Source organism: Carcharodon carcharias, chromosome 20 (assembly GCF_017639515.1).
Source record: "Carcharodon carcharias isolate sCarCar2 chromosome 20, sCarCar2.pri, whole genome shotgun sequence".
NCBI lineage: Eukaryota > Metazoa > Chordata > Chondrichthyes > Lamniformes > Lamnidae > Carcharodon > Carcharodon carcharias.
The window spans coordinates 108,000,289-108,018,430 of record NC_054486.1 but is presented as its reverse complement, the minus strand read 5'-3'; the positions used below and the strand labels follow the sequence as shown (position 1 = coordinate 108,018,430).

The window sequence follows — 18,142 nt, the reverse complement described above, 5'->3', positions numbered from 1 at the left end:
CACACCGCGATTTCATGTGGGCGGGCCAATTAAGTCCTGCCCTGCGTGGATCGCGGACGCTGAGCGCTGCCTATGTGGGCGAGGGCAGGAGGGCGAGCGGGCCTCGCACGCAGTTCTCGCATGCACGAGAAAGAACGCTTCAATCTCCCAGCGGCACGGAGCTACCTCAGGGAGATTGAAGCGCTATTTAAAAAATTAATAAAGACAGTAAAAGCTTAATAAAAAATGTCCCCTCATGTGACTTTGTCACATGAGATGGGATATGTTTTTAATTCCAAAGTAACATTTCCATTAATGTTTATTTTCTTTAGGCAACCCCAACCCCACCCATGGATGAGGTTTCCTAAAAAATGTGAAGGCCGCTTGGCCTTTTTGCCTGCCTGCCAACCGTTAGGTTGGACGAGCAATGTAGATTTGAATTTAATTGGATCATTAATGGCCTTAATAGGCCTTTTAATTATCAGCGGGCGCACAGCCGACTCCAGCGCGTGCCCACTGAACTAAATATCGTGCGAGTGCGCGATGACATCAGGACGCACGCCCAACGTCATCGTGCTCCATCTTAAGCTCGGGTGTGTCGGGCACGCTCCCGCATGCCGAGCATAATATTCTGCCTATAAGATTCTTAGCGGGCTTGACAGGGTTAGATGCTGAGAGGATGTTTCTCCTCATGGGGAAATCTAGAACTAGGGGCCACAGTTTCAAAATAAAGGGTCTCCTATTTAAGATGGAGGTGAGGAGGATTTTTTTCTTTCAGAGGGTCATTAATTCTCTTCCCCAGAGAGCAGTTGATGCTAAGATCATTGAATATACTCAAGGCTGAGTTTGATTTACAAGGGAGTTAAGGATAATGGTGGCAGGCAGGAAAGTAAGGTTAAAGCCACAATCAGATCAGCCATGATCCTATTGAATGGCAGAGCAGGAACAAAGGGTCGAATGACTTACTCCTGTTCCTATCAAATTCCCTTTTGAAGACTACTAATGAATCTGTATCTATGATCCTATCAGGCAGTGCAATTAAACCTTAACCACTTGTTGAGTAAAAAAGAAAATTCCTCTCATCCATCTCTGGTTTTTTTGCCAGTCACCTTAAATCTGTGCCCTCTCATTATTGACACTTCAGACATGAGAAACAGTTTTCTTTATTTATTCGATCAAAACCATTCATCATTTAAAAAACCTATCAAATCTCCTCTTAGCCTTGTTAACCTGTCCTGCCACTCTCAGTTATACACAAACAAGTCCAGGTCTCTCTCTTATTACACTCCCTTTAGAATTGTATCATTTAGTATGTGTTGTCTCTCCTCATTCTTCCTACCTAAATGTATCCCCTCATACTTTCTTCATTGAATTTCATCTGCCATATGAACACCTATTTCACCAGCCTGTCTATATCTTCTTGATGACTATTACTATCTTCCTCAGTGTTCACCACACTTACCAGTTTCATTTTATTTGCAATTTGTGCCTTGTACCCCTTAGGAGTCCAAGTCATTCATATGTAACAAAGTTAGTAGTGGTCCTAACACTGAAACTTTGGGAGATCCACTATACCCCCCTCCACTTTGAAAAACAACCATTCACGACTTTCGGTTTTGTATTTTGTATCCATGCTGCTACTGAGCCTTTTATCTTGTGGGCTTCAATTTTGCTAACAAGCCTAATTTATGATACTCTTCAAATGCATTCTGAAAGTCCACATACACAACATTATTTGCATTGTCCTCATCCACCTTCTCTGTTACTGCATCAAAAATTTAATGAAGTTAGTTAAACATGGTTTACTCTTCACCTCCCTCATGCTGGCTTTCCTTTATTAATGTATGCTTGTCCAAGTGGCTATTAATTTTCTCTCAAATTATTGTTTCTAAAGTTGTTTCTAATCACCAATTGACTAGTCTGGAACTTCCAGGTTTATCCTTCTTCCTTTCTTTAACGAGTGGAATATTTGCAATTTTCTGGTACTTTAGCGCCACCTCTGTATCTAAAGACAAACATAGAAACGTAAAGATTTATGGCAAAGGAGGAGACCATTTGGCCCATTATGTCTCTGCCAGCCAAAAAATGAGCTATCCAGCTTAATCCCACTTTCCAGCTCTTGGTCCATAGTCTTGTAGGTTACAGCACTTCAAGTGCATAGCTAAGTATTTTTAGATGCAAAGAGGGTTTCTATCCATACCACTGTTTCAGACAAGAGGTTTCAGATCCCTACATTCTCTTATATGCCTGAATAATTCTTCTGCTAATTATTCTAAATTTATGTTTGCTGGTAATTGACCCCTCTGCTAAGGGAAACAGGTCCTTCCTATCCCTCCATCTAGACTCCTCAATTTTGTATACCTGAATTAAAACTCCGTTCAGACCTCCTCTGTTTCAAAGAAAATAATCCCAAACTTTTCCCATAGCTAAAAATCTCCATTTCTGCCTTATCTTTGTTAATCTTCTCTGTCTTAAGTGTGTTCATATCCTTCATGTAATGCAGTGACCACAACTATATGCAGAAATCCAGCTGTGGCCTAACTAGTGTTTTATAACATTGTAGCATATTTTAGATTCTATGCCTTGGCTAGTCAAGGAAAGGAACCTGTATGCCACCTAATCCTTCTGTCCTGAGACATTCAGGGATCTATGGACATGCACCTTACATCCACCTGTTATTTTATGGGCAGACAATACAGGCGGTGAAGGGGGAGGGGCATGGACGGCATGCCCCCTTGGAAACCACATTGCCGTGTTGCCGACCAGCTCCACACTCAACAGCCCTGCAGTAATAAAGTGCTGCGGGACTTATTAACGAGGGCTGAGTGGGAGTCCCACCCCTCATTGGGGCGGACGTCCCGCCTTCTGGAGCTGCCAGCCAATCCGATTGGCCAGCAGCTCCATCAGTCCCAGCAGTGCGAGGAAAGCACCAATGGTAGCTGCTGGGATTGCAGGTGAAGGGAGAACCCCAAGGCCTAGGATCCCTAGAGCAGGTAAGTCTGGGTCTTGGGGCTGGAGGGTTTGGGAGCATTAGGGAGAGCGTAGGGGGGAGAGGGTAGTTTAAGAGAGGGAGTGGGTAGGAAGGAAGGGGGTTTAAGTGCAAGGGGGGCCACCCCACAATCGGCAAAGGGCAGTCCCCAAACAGTGACATCCCCTGCTTCCTTCCTGCCCTTTAACCGTTGACCCTTTAATTGGTCATTTTAATATGGTGGGTGGGCTGCTGATTTTGGTGCCTAGCCACCACCTCCCCCCCCCACCCCCCCATTATGGGGGTGAGCTCAGGGGTGGATGGGAAGATTGTGGGATGGGTGCCCACTCCGTTTTATGCTCTCCCCTGTGGGAAACACACCCACTGGGGGCACGTAAAATTCAGCCCTATATTTCTCGGTATCCTACCATTCATTGTGTAACCCTTGGCCTTGTTTGCTCTACCCAAATGTACTAACTCACGTTTCTTAAGATTACACACCATTTGCCACTTTTCTGCACATCTGATTGGTCCGTTGATATTTTCTTGCAGTCTACAGCATTTTCTTCACTATCAACCACATAATTATTATAAATGTTTATTATAGGAATGATATATTCCGTGCATTATAATGAATGCTAAACTCCTTAAGAAATGGCAGACCCATATGAAATGTCAGGCTCATAAGGAATGGTAGATCAATGGCAGACCTGTGTTCAGTATAATGAATGCCATATGGGGTTGGACGGTTGCACAGTGGTTCTGTCACTGGACTGGTAATCCGGAGGTCCAGGCTAATGTTCTGGGGAGAGGGTTGCAAATCCCACCACGGCAGCTGGTGAAATTGAAATTTAATTTATGATGTGAAATTGGAAAGCCCCTCTCAGTGGTGACCATGAAACCATTGTCAATTGTCATAAAAACCTATCTGGTTCAATAATGTCCTTCAGGGAAGGAAATTTTCCGCCCTTACCTGGTCTGGCCTACAGACCCACAGCAATGTGGGTGACTCTTAACGGCCCTCTGAAATGGTGTGGCAAGCCACTCAGTTCAAGGGCAAGAAGAGATGGGCAACAAATGTTGGCCTTGCCAGTGATTCCCACATTCCATGAAAGAATAAATTTTTTAAAAATCCCATTTATAATATGGGAAAGTAGCAGATCCTTTGGTTAGTATAGGCGCTAAATAATCCGAATGATGAATTTCCTGCACGCAAAAGGCTGGAATGTCTGAGTCCAATTAACATTGGTAAATTTGCAGGTTGAAGTGTAGCCCTGTAAAATAATCCACCCAAATTTAATGCCATTAGCTTCAATGGAAGAGAAGTCATGCAAATTTCTTTGCTGGTGTGCACTTCAACCACCTAGTTTTCTGATATTTCAGGCTGTAAAATCTCTCCTGTTGCATCTATTAAAATAATAGCACCTCAATAGATATTACAGGGAATAAAAGTTCCTTATTTGAAGAAGGAAATAGCAGGCACTATTTATTTCTTAGGGAATAACAAACAAGGTGGCATAGAAATTGGATCAGCACACACTGCATGTACCAAATGAGACCAATGACTAGACCATGGGAAATTATTCAGGTGGGTTCATTTGAGCAAGTTCTGGGTGTCAGTTGGGGCCCTGGAGGGTGCTTGTTAGTTCATGAAGAACAGTTGGCTCATATGCCAACTAAGGTGGTAACCAGTGTCTGGGGGTGGAAGGTTGCCACTCAAGACCTGGTATGAGTGGTAGCCATTCATGGATCATGAATTTACTGATTTATCTATTTAGCATGTGCAAAATCACAGAGCTAAGCAATAGCCTTGTCAGTGGCTAGATGGGGTTCTTTAAGCCCACCTTCAAGTTTAGTCAGTGGAAATTCCTTGACAATGTGAGTCATTGTTTGTACTGCATCACAGCCTTGATAATCTTGACGATCTCACTGATGTTGGGTGGCTGCACAAAGGCCTTGGCCAGTCTGGAAACGGTTTAAAAGGGCCCATTGTCACCATGGGAGATCAAAGCTGGGGCGGACAAGCAGTGGGGTCCATGATGAGAGAGTGGATTCTGGTGGATGTTTTCTCCTGCCCATCCTCCTGCCATATGTCCTCAGCTGTTACTCCTCGGCATGGTGGATTTAACCCTGTAAGATGTACTGCTGGTAGGTTGAGAAGGTCTTTGAATAAGGGCAGACTTGGGTTGGAAGTAGACCTTCTGCAGTAACTTGCCTGTTGCAAGTACGCTCCTCAAGTGGGGAGAGAGGGGGGGACAATATTGCTGATGAGCCTCGAGGAGCACTTCTGCTCTTCCTGACTCCACAATAAGATTAGTAGAAAAAAGTATCCTACCAATCACCTGAGAAGACTGACTGCTATTAGCACAACTTACTCAGCTGCTAACAAACATTGTAAAAATCCCTGAAATAGACATTAGGCCCTCTGTTTTTAGATGCAAAAGGGCTAACACTTGTTTCTACCTCTGGTGCTGGATGTTTATGCAGGTGCCTTTACCAGTGGGATGGCATGCATCCTGCATAGAATGTGTGCACACACCACCCACCATATTGGACACTTCAGTGTCCACTGATTTCAAGGGCAATGTCTTAAAGTGGAATAGCACTCGTAGAGAACATCAGCTCTTGTGCACATTATAGAGAATAAGCTCCACTAACTAATAGGTTCCAGTTCCCCACAAGCTCCACCAGAGGTTTTTAATCGAGAAGGGGAAGAGGCAACAAGGATGGAGTTTCTGAAGGTCAATCTAAGAAACTGGCCGATGTGATTATAATAATAAAAGACCTTGTGTATATTCAGAGAATATGGTGAGGATGGTACCAGGAAACTGCATGCCCAGTATTCCTCAGCTGTCTTAAATAGAAGCATATCCTTTATTCACAATAACTTACCTCAGTTTTTCTCCTCACTGGCTGACTGAGACATTAACACTTTGACTGTTTTGGTCTTTCACAGATGATGTTTTGCCTATATTTGCTTATGCACATAGCGTTGGAAAGTCTGTCACTGGGGGTTATATTTACAGAGGATGTGAATCTCCCAACCTTAATGGACTCTACATATTCGGAGATTTTATGAGTGGGTAAGTCATTAACAACCGACTTCTATTTATATTGACATAATAAACAATCCATGGACTTCACAGAGGAGAAATTGATGTCAAGCATTGGTGGAAATGTTAGAACATAACCCAAACTATATTCTAGGTTCTGGTTTTGCAGAGGTTTTTAATGGAGAAGGGGAAGAGGCAACAAGGATGGAGTTTCTGAAGGTCAAGGTGGTTGAAGGCTCTGACACTGATGCTGGAATAAGAGGAGAGTCAATGCATAGGAGGCCAGAGTCTTGGGGCAGGTTAGAACATAGAGCTGGAGGAGGTTTCAGAAATAGAGTGGAGTGACACCGTTGAAGAATTTGTGAAGGAGGATGAGGTATTAGAATTGGATTTCATTTGATTTAATTTTATTTAACATCATCAATATTAATATGTTGGGAACATGAAGCGAAAGAAGATTGGTGATGAGTGAGACTTAATTCAGGACAGGGTACAGGCAACAAGTTTTAATGAGTTACAGTTTATGTGGTGTTCAGGAAGCTTTTAAGGAAGATGTTAGAGGAGTCAGGTCTGGGTTAGGATGTCAGTCATGACTGTGGTAAGGTAAGGACAGTGTTGCAGGGTTGAATTAAGCAGCTCTGTTGATGCATAGGACATGGGGTTTTAAGCTCACTTTGTACTCAAATGTGATTGTGAACTGTCTCATTCAAGCTGAGAAACAAAGAAAGAGGTGGAGATGGAGTCAAAAGTATGGCATTTTAAAAAGGCCTTAACTCCAACCCATAGTAAAAGACCTTGTGTATATTCAGAGAATATGGTGAGGACGCTACCAGGAAACTGCATGCCCAATATTCCTCAGCTGTTTTAAATAGAAGCATATCCTTCATTCACAATAACTTACCTCAGTTTTTCTCCTCACTGGCTCTCCTACCGTACATGTAAATTCTTAATGGGAGTGTGAGGTTGTCAAATCAACAACAATGTATTCATTCCAACAGACGGCAAAGAAATTGGATATGATTGCACTTATTATGGTGGAATGGAGGGATAGAGAATGCAGAGTCAGAGTTACAAAGTGAATAAATTGGGACATAGCACTGGAAGAAGCTCCAAGTTAGAGGCGCATGAGCCTATTAAGAGATTTATAAATGAGGGCTAGGATTTTGAATTCAATACTTTGGGAAAGTTGGAAACTGGTGGCTGGTGAGGATTGTGGAGCCAAACTCAGTATGAACAGGATGCAAGCAGTAGGGTTTGGACCAGTTGGAGTTAGGGTGGGGTTAGTTATATAAAGTAGAACCAATGAGAAAAGCATTGAAGAGGTTGAGCCTGAAGGTGACAAAGTCATGATTCAGAGTTTAACCAGTAGTAGGGTGAGATAGGGCAGAGGACAGCAATGTAATAAAAGTGAAAACAAACATCTCAACCATGGATATCATATAGACCAACAATGTCAGTTAAAGGGATTTAGGTAGTTGGGAGCTAAATGGCGATTAAGAGCACAAGCAGTGGGCCCCAGAGAAGCTGTAAATTGAAAAAAAAGAGAAATTGTATAAATTTAAGGGCCGTCAGATGGCAGAAGTTGAAACAGCCAACTAGATAGTCATGGAGAATGTGATAACATAGGTTTTGAGAAGGGATTGTGTTATCCATAATGAAATTGAGTTATGGGCCAATGAAACATAACTGTCTGGTTTAGAGTTGAGGAAGAGTATCTTAACTTTATTACATGGGAGTACTTGGTACTGACACTGGATGTTGAACATAAAGTGTTCCATTTCCTCACCATAACCTTCACTTAGCTGAGCCTAAAATTTCCATGCAAAAGTATGCTCTTCAGTAACAATCATGTTATTTCATCCGCTTGTTAACTCATTGCTCTTCTCCCTAAACAGACGTCTAATGGCACTGGCTGAGGATTCTACAACAGGAAGGTGGCATGATTATAAGATCTGTATGGGAAAGGGTCAGACATGTCTTTTCCCAGGACTCATGAATAAGTATTATCGGTACATCATCTCCTTTGCTGAGGATGAAGCAGGTATTTTCACCTGTCCAACATATACTGTGATTTGCACCCATTATATTTTTAATATCAGCTTAAATATTTAATTCTGAGTTGACCATCCTACACACTTCTCCTCAACCATATTTGTGATATCTTCTAGATTCTGAGATCAGCCAGATGTAGCATATGTTTTCAGATGTCTTTTCTGCCTTCCATGCCCATCTTTCCAGAACTATCATGTTTGAACCCCTCCAGTGAAGTTTCTTCCCCACCACAGCAATGAAAAAGCTCTTGTTAAAGTGACAAATTACATCCTATTTGACTGTGACCATGGTAAACTATTCTTCACCATTCTTTTTGATCTGTCTGCAGCATTTTACACAGATGACCACATCATCATCCTTCAACATTTCTCCTCTATCATCAAACTGGGTGGAATTGGGTTCTAATCTTATCTGTCCTGTTGTAGCTAGAGAATCACCTGCAATGGCTTTTTTTCCCACTCCTGCATTTTAACCTCTGGAGTCCCCCAAGGATCTACCCTTGGCCTCTTCCTATTTTTCATCCCATCGGCAACATCAGACGGAATCGTCCCAGATTTGCACTAAGTGCAGTAGCAGGTGGATAAAATGACGTCGGCGACAAAGACGGGTTTTCACCTGCCGTATTATTTATGCATTCCCAAGAAACACGCTGTTTCGATGGAGGGTGGGCTTTTATTCGCCACTCCATCATGCCGGGCGCCATATTTAAAGTCCAGACACGCGCACACATCTCAGTGCTACCAGCCCACAACTACTGCAGGGAAGATGTCCACACAAGGCAAAAAGACTGCAGCCCCCAGGTTTAGTGACATGTCACTGGAACGCCTTTTGCACGCCTTGGAGGTGTGCCGCAATGTCCTCCACCCCGCTCTGGCCACAGAATGGGCAGTGGTGCGACCAGCCAGGTTTAGGAGGCGATGGCAGTAGTGATCAGTGTAAATGCTGCACAGAAGAGGCTGGCCATCCAATGCAGATAGAGGATGAAGGATCTCATCCGTGCAGCCAGGGTATGGCAAGCATCTCATCACTCTAAACTGATACACAGAAGACCATCACACATTCACTGCCACCTCACTCACTGCCAGCTCAAGGGACATCACCACCCATTCTCACATACATACCCTCACATGTCCATCTCACCTCATCTCCTCAGGAGACTACCTCCTCATCCCTCACATCTTGAGGCCACTTGCACAGATCAACATGTGGCCCCACACATACCCTGGGTTACCCTCCTTCCCCAGTACAGCCCTCATCCTGCAGCCTCTTCCCTTGCCTGAGGCCACTTCTCCCCGTTTGTCAAGCAAGCCTCAATCCTAAGCCATTGAAAGTCCACCCACATATGGCTAATCTGGTAGATAGAGACTTAACCCGTGAGCCTCCCTTAAAGTGGTGTGGTGCTGTCTGGGAAGCCTGGAGCTGATGACAGCGAGTGCCAGCCAACGCAAGGTAGGCAAACAAACGTGGGAAACGTGGCTCTCCATTGGCGGGCTGAGCAGACAATCACAAACTGGTTTCACTCCATCATGAAACCGATGGTGCCATAATGTCCGCTCACACCACCGAACACGTTCAACGCTGGTGTGCACAGAAAATCCCGGTCATCACCTGAAAACAGTGTCAGGTTCCATAATATGCTGACGATTCCCAGTTCAGCCTCACCACCACCTCTCTCAATTCCTCCACTGCCTGATTTATCACTCTGCTTGTCCAACATCCAGTCCTGATTGAGCAGAAACTTCCTTCAAATGAATATTGGAAGACTGAAACTATTGTTTGCAGTCTCTGCCACAAACTCATTTTCTTAGTTATGGTCTCCATCCGTCTCCCTGGCTACTGTCTGAAGTTGAAACTTCAGTCTTGGGGGGGGAGTTTTCTTCCCATCGGGGGTGTTGAGCGGGAGCGGGCGGGCACGCAAAGGTGGGACATGTCAATGAATTTTAATAAAAATTTTTATTACATTTAAAAACCCTTCATGAAACCTCAGCCCGTCTGTGGATGAGGTTCCATGAAAAATGCAAAGGGCTCCTGGGCTCTTCGCTTGCCCGCCAACCTTAAGATTGGACGGGAAGCCCTGTTAATTATTTTAATTGCTATTTAAATGGCCTTAATTGGCCTATGACAGTTCAGTGGGCATGCAGCCAACTCCAGTGTGCGCCCACCGAATTCAAGATCTGAATGACGCGGGGTGACGCGGGATGCACGCCTGATATCATCGTGCGTCATTTTACGTGAAGATTCAGGCCTTGGTGTTTTTGACTCTGATATGCTTTTCTGACTACAAATCCACATCATCAAGACCATATACTTTTGTCTCTATAACATTACCGTCTCCACCCTGCCCCAGCACATCTGCTGCTAAAGCCGCCATCCATGTTTTTGTTACCTTTAGACTTGACTATTTCAATGTTCTCCTGGCTGACTTCACCAACAAATCTTTCTTGATAAAGGTCCTGCGAAGTTCCTTGGGTCATATTACTCTGTTGAAAGTGCTATTTGAAAGCAGGTTATTGTAGATTCCTATGCTCCCATCTACATAATTACTGAAATCAAGACTGGCCACGTTAAATCCTATTTTAACTTAATCTTCCTCAGGGCCTCAAAACTGCTGAAGTTTGTCTCCGTCAGTGTTGCCAGCCTCGTACATTCTATAGCCTTCTAAAACCTAACCCAGATTGTGTCAGCTTTGACTCAGTCATATTCCTTTTGCCCCTGAGTCAGAAGGTCCAATCCCACTCTAGAGATTTGACCACATAATCCAGGCTGACATTTCTCTGCAGTATGGAGGGAGTGCTGTCCTCTTAGAGATAGATGCTCATGTGAGTGTTGTCACAGAGCCAAGGCTGACACCTAGGATCAGGACTAGATCATTAAGCCCCTTGAGCCTGCTACAATCAGATCATGGCTGATCTGTAATTCAATTCCATTTGCTTGCCCCATATCCCATGGTACCCTCACTCAACAAAAATCTATTGATCTGTCTTGAAAATTTCAATGGGAACAGCACGCAAAGCCTTTTGAAGGGCAAGTTCCATATACCCATTATGTGGAAATGTACTTCCTAAGTTTATTGCTGAATGGCCTAGCTCTAATTTTAAGATTGTAGAGGGAGCTCTCCATTGCTGGGAGTGCCATCTTTTGCATGAGATGTTAAACTGAGGTCTTAGCTGTCTGACCCCATGACATTATTTGAAGACGAGCAGGGAGTTTCTCTTGGTGCCTTGACATCAAAGAGTTTAACTGGCTTTTCATTTCAGATCTTTGTGTGCACATTGACTGTTCTTTTTGCCGACATAACAGCAATGGTTGCTCTTTGATAATTCATTAAATGTGACACAGCTTGGGCTATAGAAATACAAATGAAGTGGAAATCCACTTTGGTCTTCTCAAGATGAACAGTAACTTCTGAATCTGTATATAGTAATGAAGTCGGAATGTATCCACAGCTGTCTCTTTCAAAACATTTTTCTCTCCAGGAGAATTATATTTCCTGTCTACACGGGTTCCTACAGCCACATCGACTACGGGAATGGTTTACAAAATAGTTGACCCTTCACGGTAAGGCACAGTAACAAATTCATACGATAAAAATAAGTAGAAGTGGAGTGCCTTAACAATTGTTGTGCATCTTGTAGATAAATGTACCTGACTCATAATTTGCATACCCAGGACATTATAATTTAAAGTGCTTGCTTCATGGCTCTTTTACAGGAGAACAAAATCTTCGAACCTCTCTCCTGTCCTTAGTCCATGTGTTGGGAACTAACCTTTGTAGATCTGTAACAGTGTGACACAATGACCCAAAATGGAAATACATGTACCAGCTCACCACAGGAAATGACTCTCTTAATCTGACAGAACATTGATATGTACATTTTTTGTGGGTCAGTCACCCTTTCTATTTGCAGAGCCTATATTTGGAGGCAAAAATTGCCTTCAGTCTCATTCCTGTAATGTGAAAGCACCTCAATAGGAAAAACAATTAGGACATGAATTGAAGAAAATCCTACAGCCAAATGAGCATTTGGGAATATGTGATTATATGCTCCCAGTGCAGAGTCTCAATCGCTGGGAGTATTTACTGTGCACTTGCATAAGTGATTCTCCATCTATTTTAACGAACAGAAAATCATGGGATGTGCATGATTTCCTGATACATGCTCATGCCAAATGAAGGTCTGTATATGGGGCATGCCACCAGAAATTTTCTTTACAACCTAAACATAAGCAAGTACCTCTCTCAAAGTTACAATTCAATCAGATGTCAGTAAAGCCAAAGCAGTTTCTTTTCTAATTTTCTCCCCTTTACTCCTGAAAGTGCTGACCCTTTGTGGAATTCCTCATCTGAGTTATTCATCCTTCATGGTTAAACCTAGACAGTGAGTGTCAATGGAATATTTAGCTCCTGAACCATCACAGCCAATTCTGACTCTGTCTTCACAAGTGACATATACACAGGTGCACTTACCAGCAAGAATCACTGGATAGCAATCAGGAGTGGGAACCCTGGCTGATATTTTTTACTGCCTAACATTACTGTCCTTTCAGTTGACATCGCTAACCTACAAGGAATCGAATCTTTGGCCATATTGGCCTATCACATCACATTGTTTGGCTCATTTACTCATTGTGTCATTTGGTAGAGCTCCAGCCTTTGAATATAAAAGTCAATCAATGATTCTTAGTCCTGGGAAAAGATTGTATTTGAAGTCTTGGTACATATTTGTTTCAAGTAGATAATGTGTTTGTTTAATAAAGGTGTTTTGTTCAAGTTTTGAACCTGGTCTCAGATTTTTAAAAGTGAAAGGAAACTTCAGATGCTTTCTTGGAGGTTGAAACCATTAAATCCTAATTCTTGTTCTGCACCTCACCCCCACAGGAGAGCACCACCCCGAACATGTCATTACAAACCCTTACCAGTTAAAGTGAAAAGCCAGCTCATCAATTTTGTACCTAAACCAAGTAAGTGTGCTACTCTTGGCAGGGTTTTTCTTCTTAAGTACAATGCAATTTATGCATTATGGTCATCAATGGGATTTGCTTTTGACTGTAACAGGCTGATGACTGCTGTTTGCAGATAAAGAACTATAGACTGTAACAAAAACAGAAAATACAGTTGCTACCTATTGTAGTGACCTTATATTGTAACTAACACACTTGAAATAAATTTTGGTACTTCCTCAGTTTGTGCAGTTTGTTTTCTAGCAGTGACTCTGGGGCAACCAGTGTTGCCTCTAATGGTTGATTTAAAATAGGCAACTGCGTAGAGAGAGCTTTACTTTTGATTTATCCCATGCTATTTTTCATCTAGGGATATTTGATAGAGTATGATGTAGGATGTCTTGATCTGAATCTCTCTATTGTGCCTCACCTAGGACAACTTGATGGGATTGTGGAGGATGTTGTACTCTGCATCAGATCTGTGCTGTTTCTGACTTTGGTTGCTTCATAAGACAGTTTAGAAAAGGTTTTATTGTATCTTTATAGTAATACCTGACCTAGGAATGTTTGACAAGACCGTGAATGGGGAGATTAACTCTGTGTCTAACTAATATTGTATCTGATCTGTGACTGTTTTATGGAACTATGTCCTCTAGTCCTAGACTCCTCAACCAATGGAAATTGTTTCTCTCTATCTACCCTCTCTGTTCTCTTTAATAGCTTGAAAACTTTTATCAAATTACAGGGAATATAACCCCAGTTTGTGTAATTTATCCATGTAATGTAACCCTTTGAGTCCAGCTATCACTTTGGTAAATATAGACCGCACTCCCTCCAAGGCAAATATATCCTTCCAAAAATGTGGTGCCCAGAACTGCTTATGTAGTCCAAATGTGATCTAACTAGGGCTTTGTATGGCTGAAGCACGACTTCTACCCTCTTTTATTATAGTCTTCTAGATGTCAGGGCCAGCATTCCATTAGCATTTTTGTATGCTTTCTGTATGTGTTCACTACGTTTAATGAGCCATATACTTTGATCCCCAAGTTTCTTTGGATCGCTACTTTTTCTAGTTTTTTGCCATTAAAAACTACCTGTTCTATTCATTTTAGGCTCTAAGTGGCTGACTTCACATTTGCCTACATTGAAAAGTGTTTGTCCCATTTGCTGTTATGTATTATACTTTTCTAAAATCACCTCTGTCACTTGGTATCATTTTTACTTCTGAGGATTTCTTACTAGGACTTAAGCACACAATCTAGGTTTACCCTCTTTTGATGTGTGAATGGAGTGTTGCATTATAAGAGATTGGAGTAAGCCAAATGACACATTAACAAAAGACTCCACATACCTATTATTTTAAATGTTTCTAATAGTCTTGGGAAGGTGCTCTTTAAATATAATTCTATCCTTATATATAAGTGTTCTTTGTGCATACAGAGCTGACACAACGTCCTAGGAGTAGGCCTACAAAGAACAAATCCAAAGGAAGGCAAAGACCCAGTGTACAGCAAGACGGAAATACCCCAGACTGGTTCCAGGAGCTCCTCAAGACCTTGGAAATGTTGCAAACAGAATGGGATACTGCTCCTGATCAGCCAGCAACTACTGCAGCACCAAGCCCTGCTAAAGCGCATACAAATACTGGCAGGAAGCAGAGTAGTCATGACCCAGCAAACAGGAGACCACAAAATACTCCTTCAAATGGAGCAGTGCGTCTAGTGGATGAGCATGCCAGGACAGACCGTGGGAGGGTGGAGATTTACATCAATGGGGTATGGGGGACAGTGTGCGATGACTTGTGGAACAGCCAGTCAGCTGCCGTTGTGTGTCGCCAACTTGGATTCCCATATGCCATTAAGGCATATCAGAGAGCAGAGTTTGGACAAGGAAGTGGGCCAATCCTTCTGGATGATCTGGAATGTGAAGGGAATGAAAGCAACCTTTTGCACTGTCGCCACTCAGGAATCGGGGAAACCAACTGTTCGCACCAAGAAGATGCAGGCGTTATGTGTGGACACACAGAACCTTAAGCAGCTCTGGATACTCCTAGTGCACAGCGAACATTGCAATGCAATCCATCTGTGAAACCATAATCAAGAATCAAGAATGATTTTTCCAAAACAGATGCCCATTTCCTGGGTGTGAGTGGAAGGTGGTTGGCGCAGAAGAGTGCCTACTGCAGCTAGCAGCAGCTCTCACTGAAGGTTATTGCAACTATTGGCATAAGGCGCTTATAAATAATTGCAGCAAAATTATTCTTTTTGAAGCTGTATATCATTTTCAGAATAATACATTTTAAACACATTGTAACTATCGAACGGTGTGTTTTTATTGTTGAAAAGAGACGTGTTGCCGAAGCTTTTCGTCTTGCACTGATCAGAACAAACAAAAATTTTTGTTAATTGATTCTTTCGTGGCAAGTGAGCAACACTGGCTAGGCCATTTTTTTTTGCCCATCCCTTGAAGGGTAGAATTACCCTTGAACTGAGTGACTTGCTAGGCCATTTCAGAGGGCAGTTAAGTCAACCACACTGCAATGGGTCTGGAGTCACATGTAGGCCAGACCAGGTAAGGATGGAAGCTTTCCTTCCATAAAGGACATTAGTGAACCAAATGGATTTTTATGATAATCGATGATAGTTTTATCATCACCATTACTAATACTAGCTATCAGTTCCAGATTTTATTGACTGAATTTAAATTCTACCAGCTGCCATAGTAGGACTTGAACCTGTGTCCCTAGGATATTAGCCTGGCCTCTGGATTATTAGCCCAGTGAAATTATTGCCACACCACCATCACCCCAATGCCAAATTTCAAGCGGTCACAACTTGTACTACAGGAGGAAAGGGTGCTGATTTGTTGGCAAGTCGACTCTGATTGGCCGAGGTGTTAGATGGGACTCTGTGATTGGGCAGCACTTGCTCAACAATCCTGAGTGCACTAATAGCTACACTAACAGCCAATTTAAGAGCACATAAAGTGACTTATTCAAGCTTGCTAGAAGCAACATATATTCATACGCAGGGTCCTGTTCTCTGCAACAAAAGGAATATATTCAAACCTTGCACCTTTTTTGAACTACCCGGGAGCCTGGGGAGTCTATAGTTCCCCATTACTCTCTCCATAGCACACCTCGGCCAAACAGAGTCGACTCGCCAACCTTTTTTCCTGTAGTATAAGTTGTTGTGATCGTTTGAAATTTGGCATTCTTGCATTTGTCCTGATGAGTGCAAGATGAAGAGCGTCCACAACATGTCTCTCTTTTCAACATAGTGTATTGTTAATCTGTCCTTGTGTGCTCTAGGCAAATGTGGACAACAGTTATTAGGGATGACCAAGATGAAGAGAAGGACATCACAAGTTTGAAAAAGTATGATTCCTATACCATGCCATTCTGTACACCTGCTCCTTTAATCAGGTGAATCCAGCCTCCATGTGTCACAATGCAATATGGTTCATGATATTAGCACACTGGCCCATCTCAGCACATTTTAATGCCCAGTGAAGGATGTATAGACGCACAATCTGGAGTTTCAGGAGAAACTGGGCCCTCATCACCATCAGAAGAACAAAGATGGCTAGTAGGTTTTATTTTATGTGCCACTGTAGTGTGTATTGGTAGGGTTGTGAACTGCCCAGGTTTGCGCTAGGGTCTCTAAAAGTAAAGGTTAACCTTCTATACACTGCCTTGAGCATCCCAGGACAAAAATCATGGGGAGCATTAAAAATAAACTGTGTGTTGGTTTTCATTTTTGCTTATAATTTATTAAAATATTTTAAATTAGGAACACAGTTTAACTGGACAGGATGATTGGAAGCAGGAGATCCTGTGATAAAACCTCCTGAAATATGTCCAACCAGAGTTGGCAACTCTTTGGGCAGAATGTTGGCTGATTTGCTGATGGCAGGGTGTCTGTAAGATTCCATGGGTTGTCTTCCCACCCATCTCTGACTTTTTGTTGGGGCTGACAAGGCTTAGGCTGGCCTGCCTACCCTCAGCCCAATTGAGGGGCCACTTGCCACCCTACCACAATTTTATGGCCAGCAGGAGTAGGATCAGGGATGAGTCATTCTGCTTGAGCCTTGGGCAGGAAATTTGGGGGGATGGACCTCCAATACTAACCCCCTTTCATGATTGGGCACTTCCCCCATTGGTATCCCCCCCCAGCCCCACCCCTGGATCATCACAACCACCAACCTGCAGTCCCCACCAGCCCTAGACCTCACCTGCTGTCCCTGCCACAATGCCTGCACAAATACTTCCAGGACTTAGAAATCTGGGGACTGCTTGAATTGTCAGCACTGGTCACTGCTCCCATGGAACTCCTGGGACTACAAAGCTGGTGGCCAATTAGCCGGCAACTCTCTGAGCAGAATTTCGTCCCAAGTGAGGGGCGAAAACGCCACCTCCAGCCTCCATCGTCTCTTTGGATGATGGGTGGGAAACCCTGCCACCCATAAAATCTGGCTTATGCGTGTGGCACCTACTTGTATAAAATTATTTTTTTTATTTATCAGTTGATCTCAGAAACATGAGCAACATTGAAAAGGCAGGTCTCAGTGGCTGTAAAAGGTGCTAGATCTGTTAATGTCGATTCACCACTGAAATAAACTGCCCCAGCATGGCTATAAGCACAAAATGTGTTGGCCAATCATGTCCATCCCAGCTGACTTCGATTAATAAGTGTGCATTTTCTTCAGAAACTGCATTAATCACACTAAGGGGGAACTTAAAACCCTACTCCATGGCAAGTGTATTGCAGGGAGGGCATTTAATCGGAAGGGAGATGGCGGGTTGGCACCACCACCTTCCCTCCTAACCAAAATTAAATCCAGTGCAAAAGACTCACGGACAGCCTTCCTGACCCTTCCCAACCAGCCATCACTTAAGGCCCTTAAGTGGGCAATTAATGCAGTTTGCTTTCAGACACTGGGGGAAGAGGGGTGAACCTCTTTGTCAAGCACTCAGTGCCTGATTGAGGAACCAGACATCAGGAAGGGGATGGGTCTGTGGAGCACCACCCCATCGCCCTTGCTGTAAACCCTCCCCCCCCCACCAACCAGGATCCCCCTCCCCACATACCCCATTGCTGCCCCACTCTCCTGATGGCCTGGGACCCATGGGATCTGGTGCTGATCCAAG

The 18,142-nt window shown here is 43.3% G+C and overlaps 1 protein-coding gene across 1 annotated transcript in view; it reads left to right on the top strand.

The window, feature by feature from the left end:
• The window catches only part of hhipl1 (HHIP-like 1), a 45,545-nt gene extending 28,083 nt beyond the window's left edge, over positions 1-17,462 (top strand). The window contains exons 5-9 of the mRNA XM_041214229.1: positions 5,904-6,030; positions 7,896-8,041; positions 11,529-11,610; positions 12,932-13,014; positions 14,434-17,462. Coding sequence (XP_041070163.1) covers positions 5,904-6,030; positions 7,896-8,041; positions 11,529-11,610; positions 12,932-13,014; positions 14,434-15,026 — 1,031 coding nt within the window. The 3' untranslated portion in view covers positions 15,027-17,462. The remainder of the gene's footprint in view (positions 1-5,903; positions 6,031-7,895; positions 8,042-11,528; positions 11,611-12,931; positions 13,015-14,433) is intronic.
• Positions 17,463-18,142: the final 680 nt, after the last annotated feature.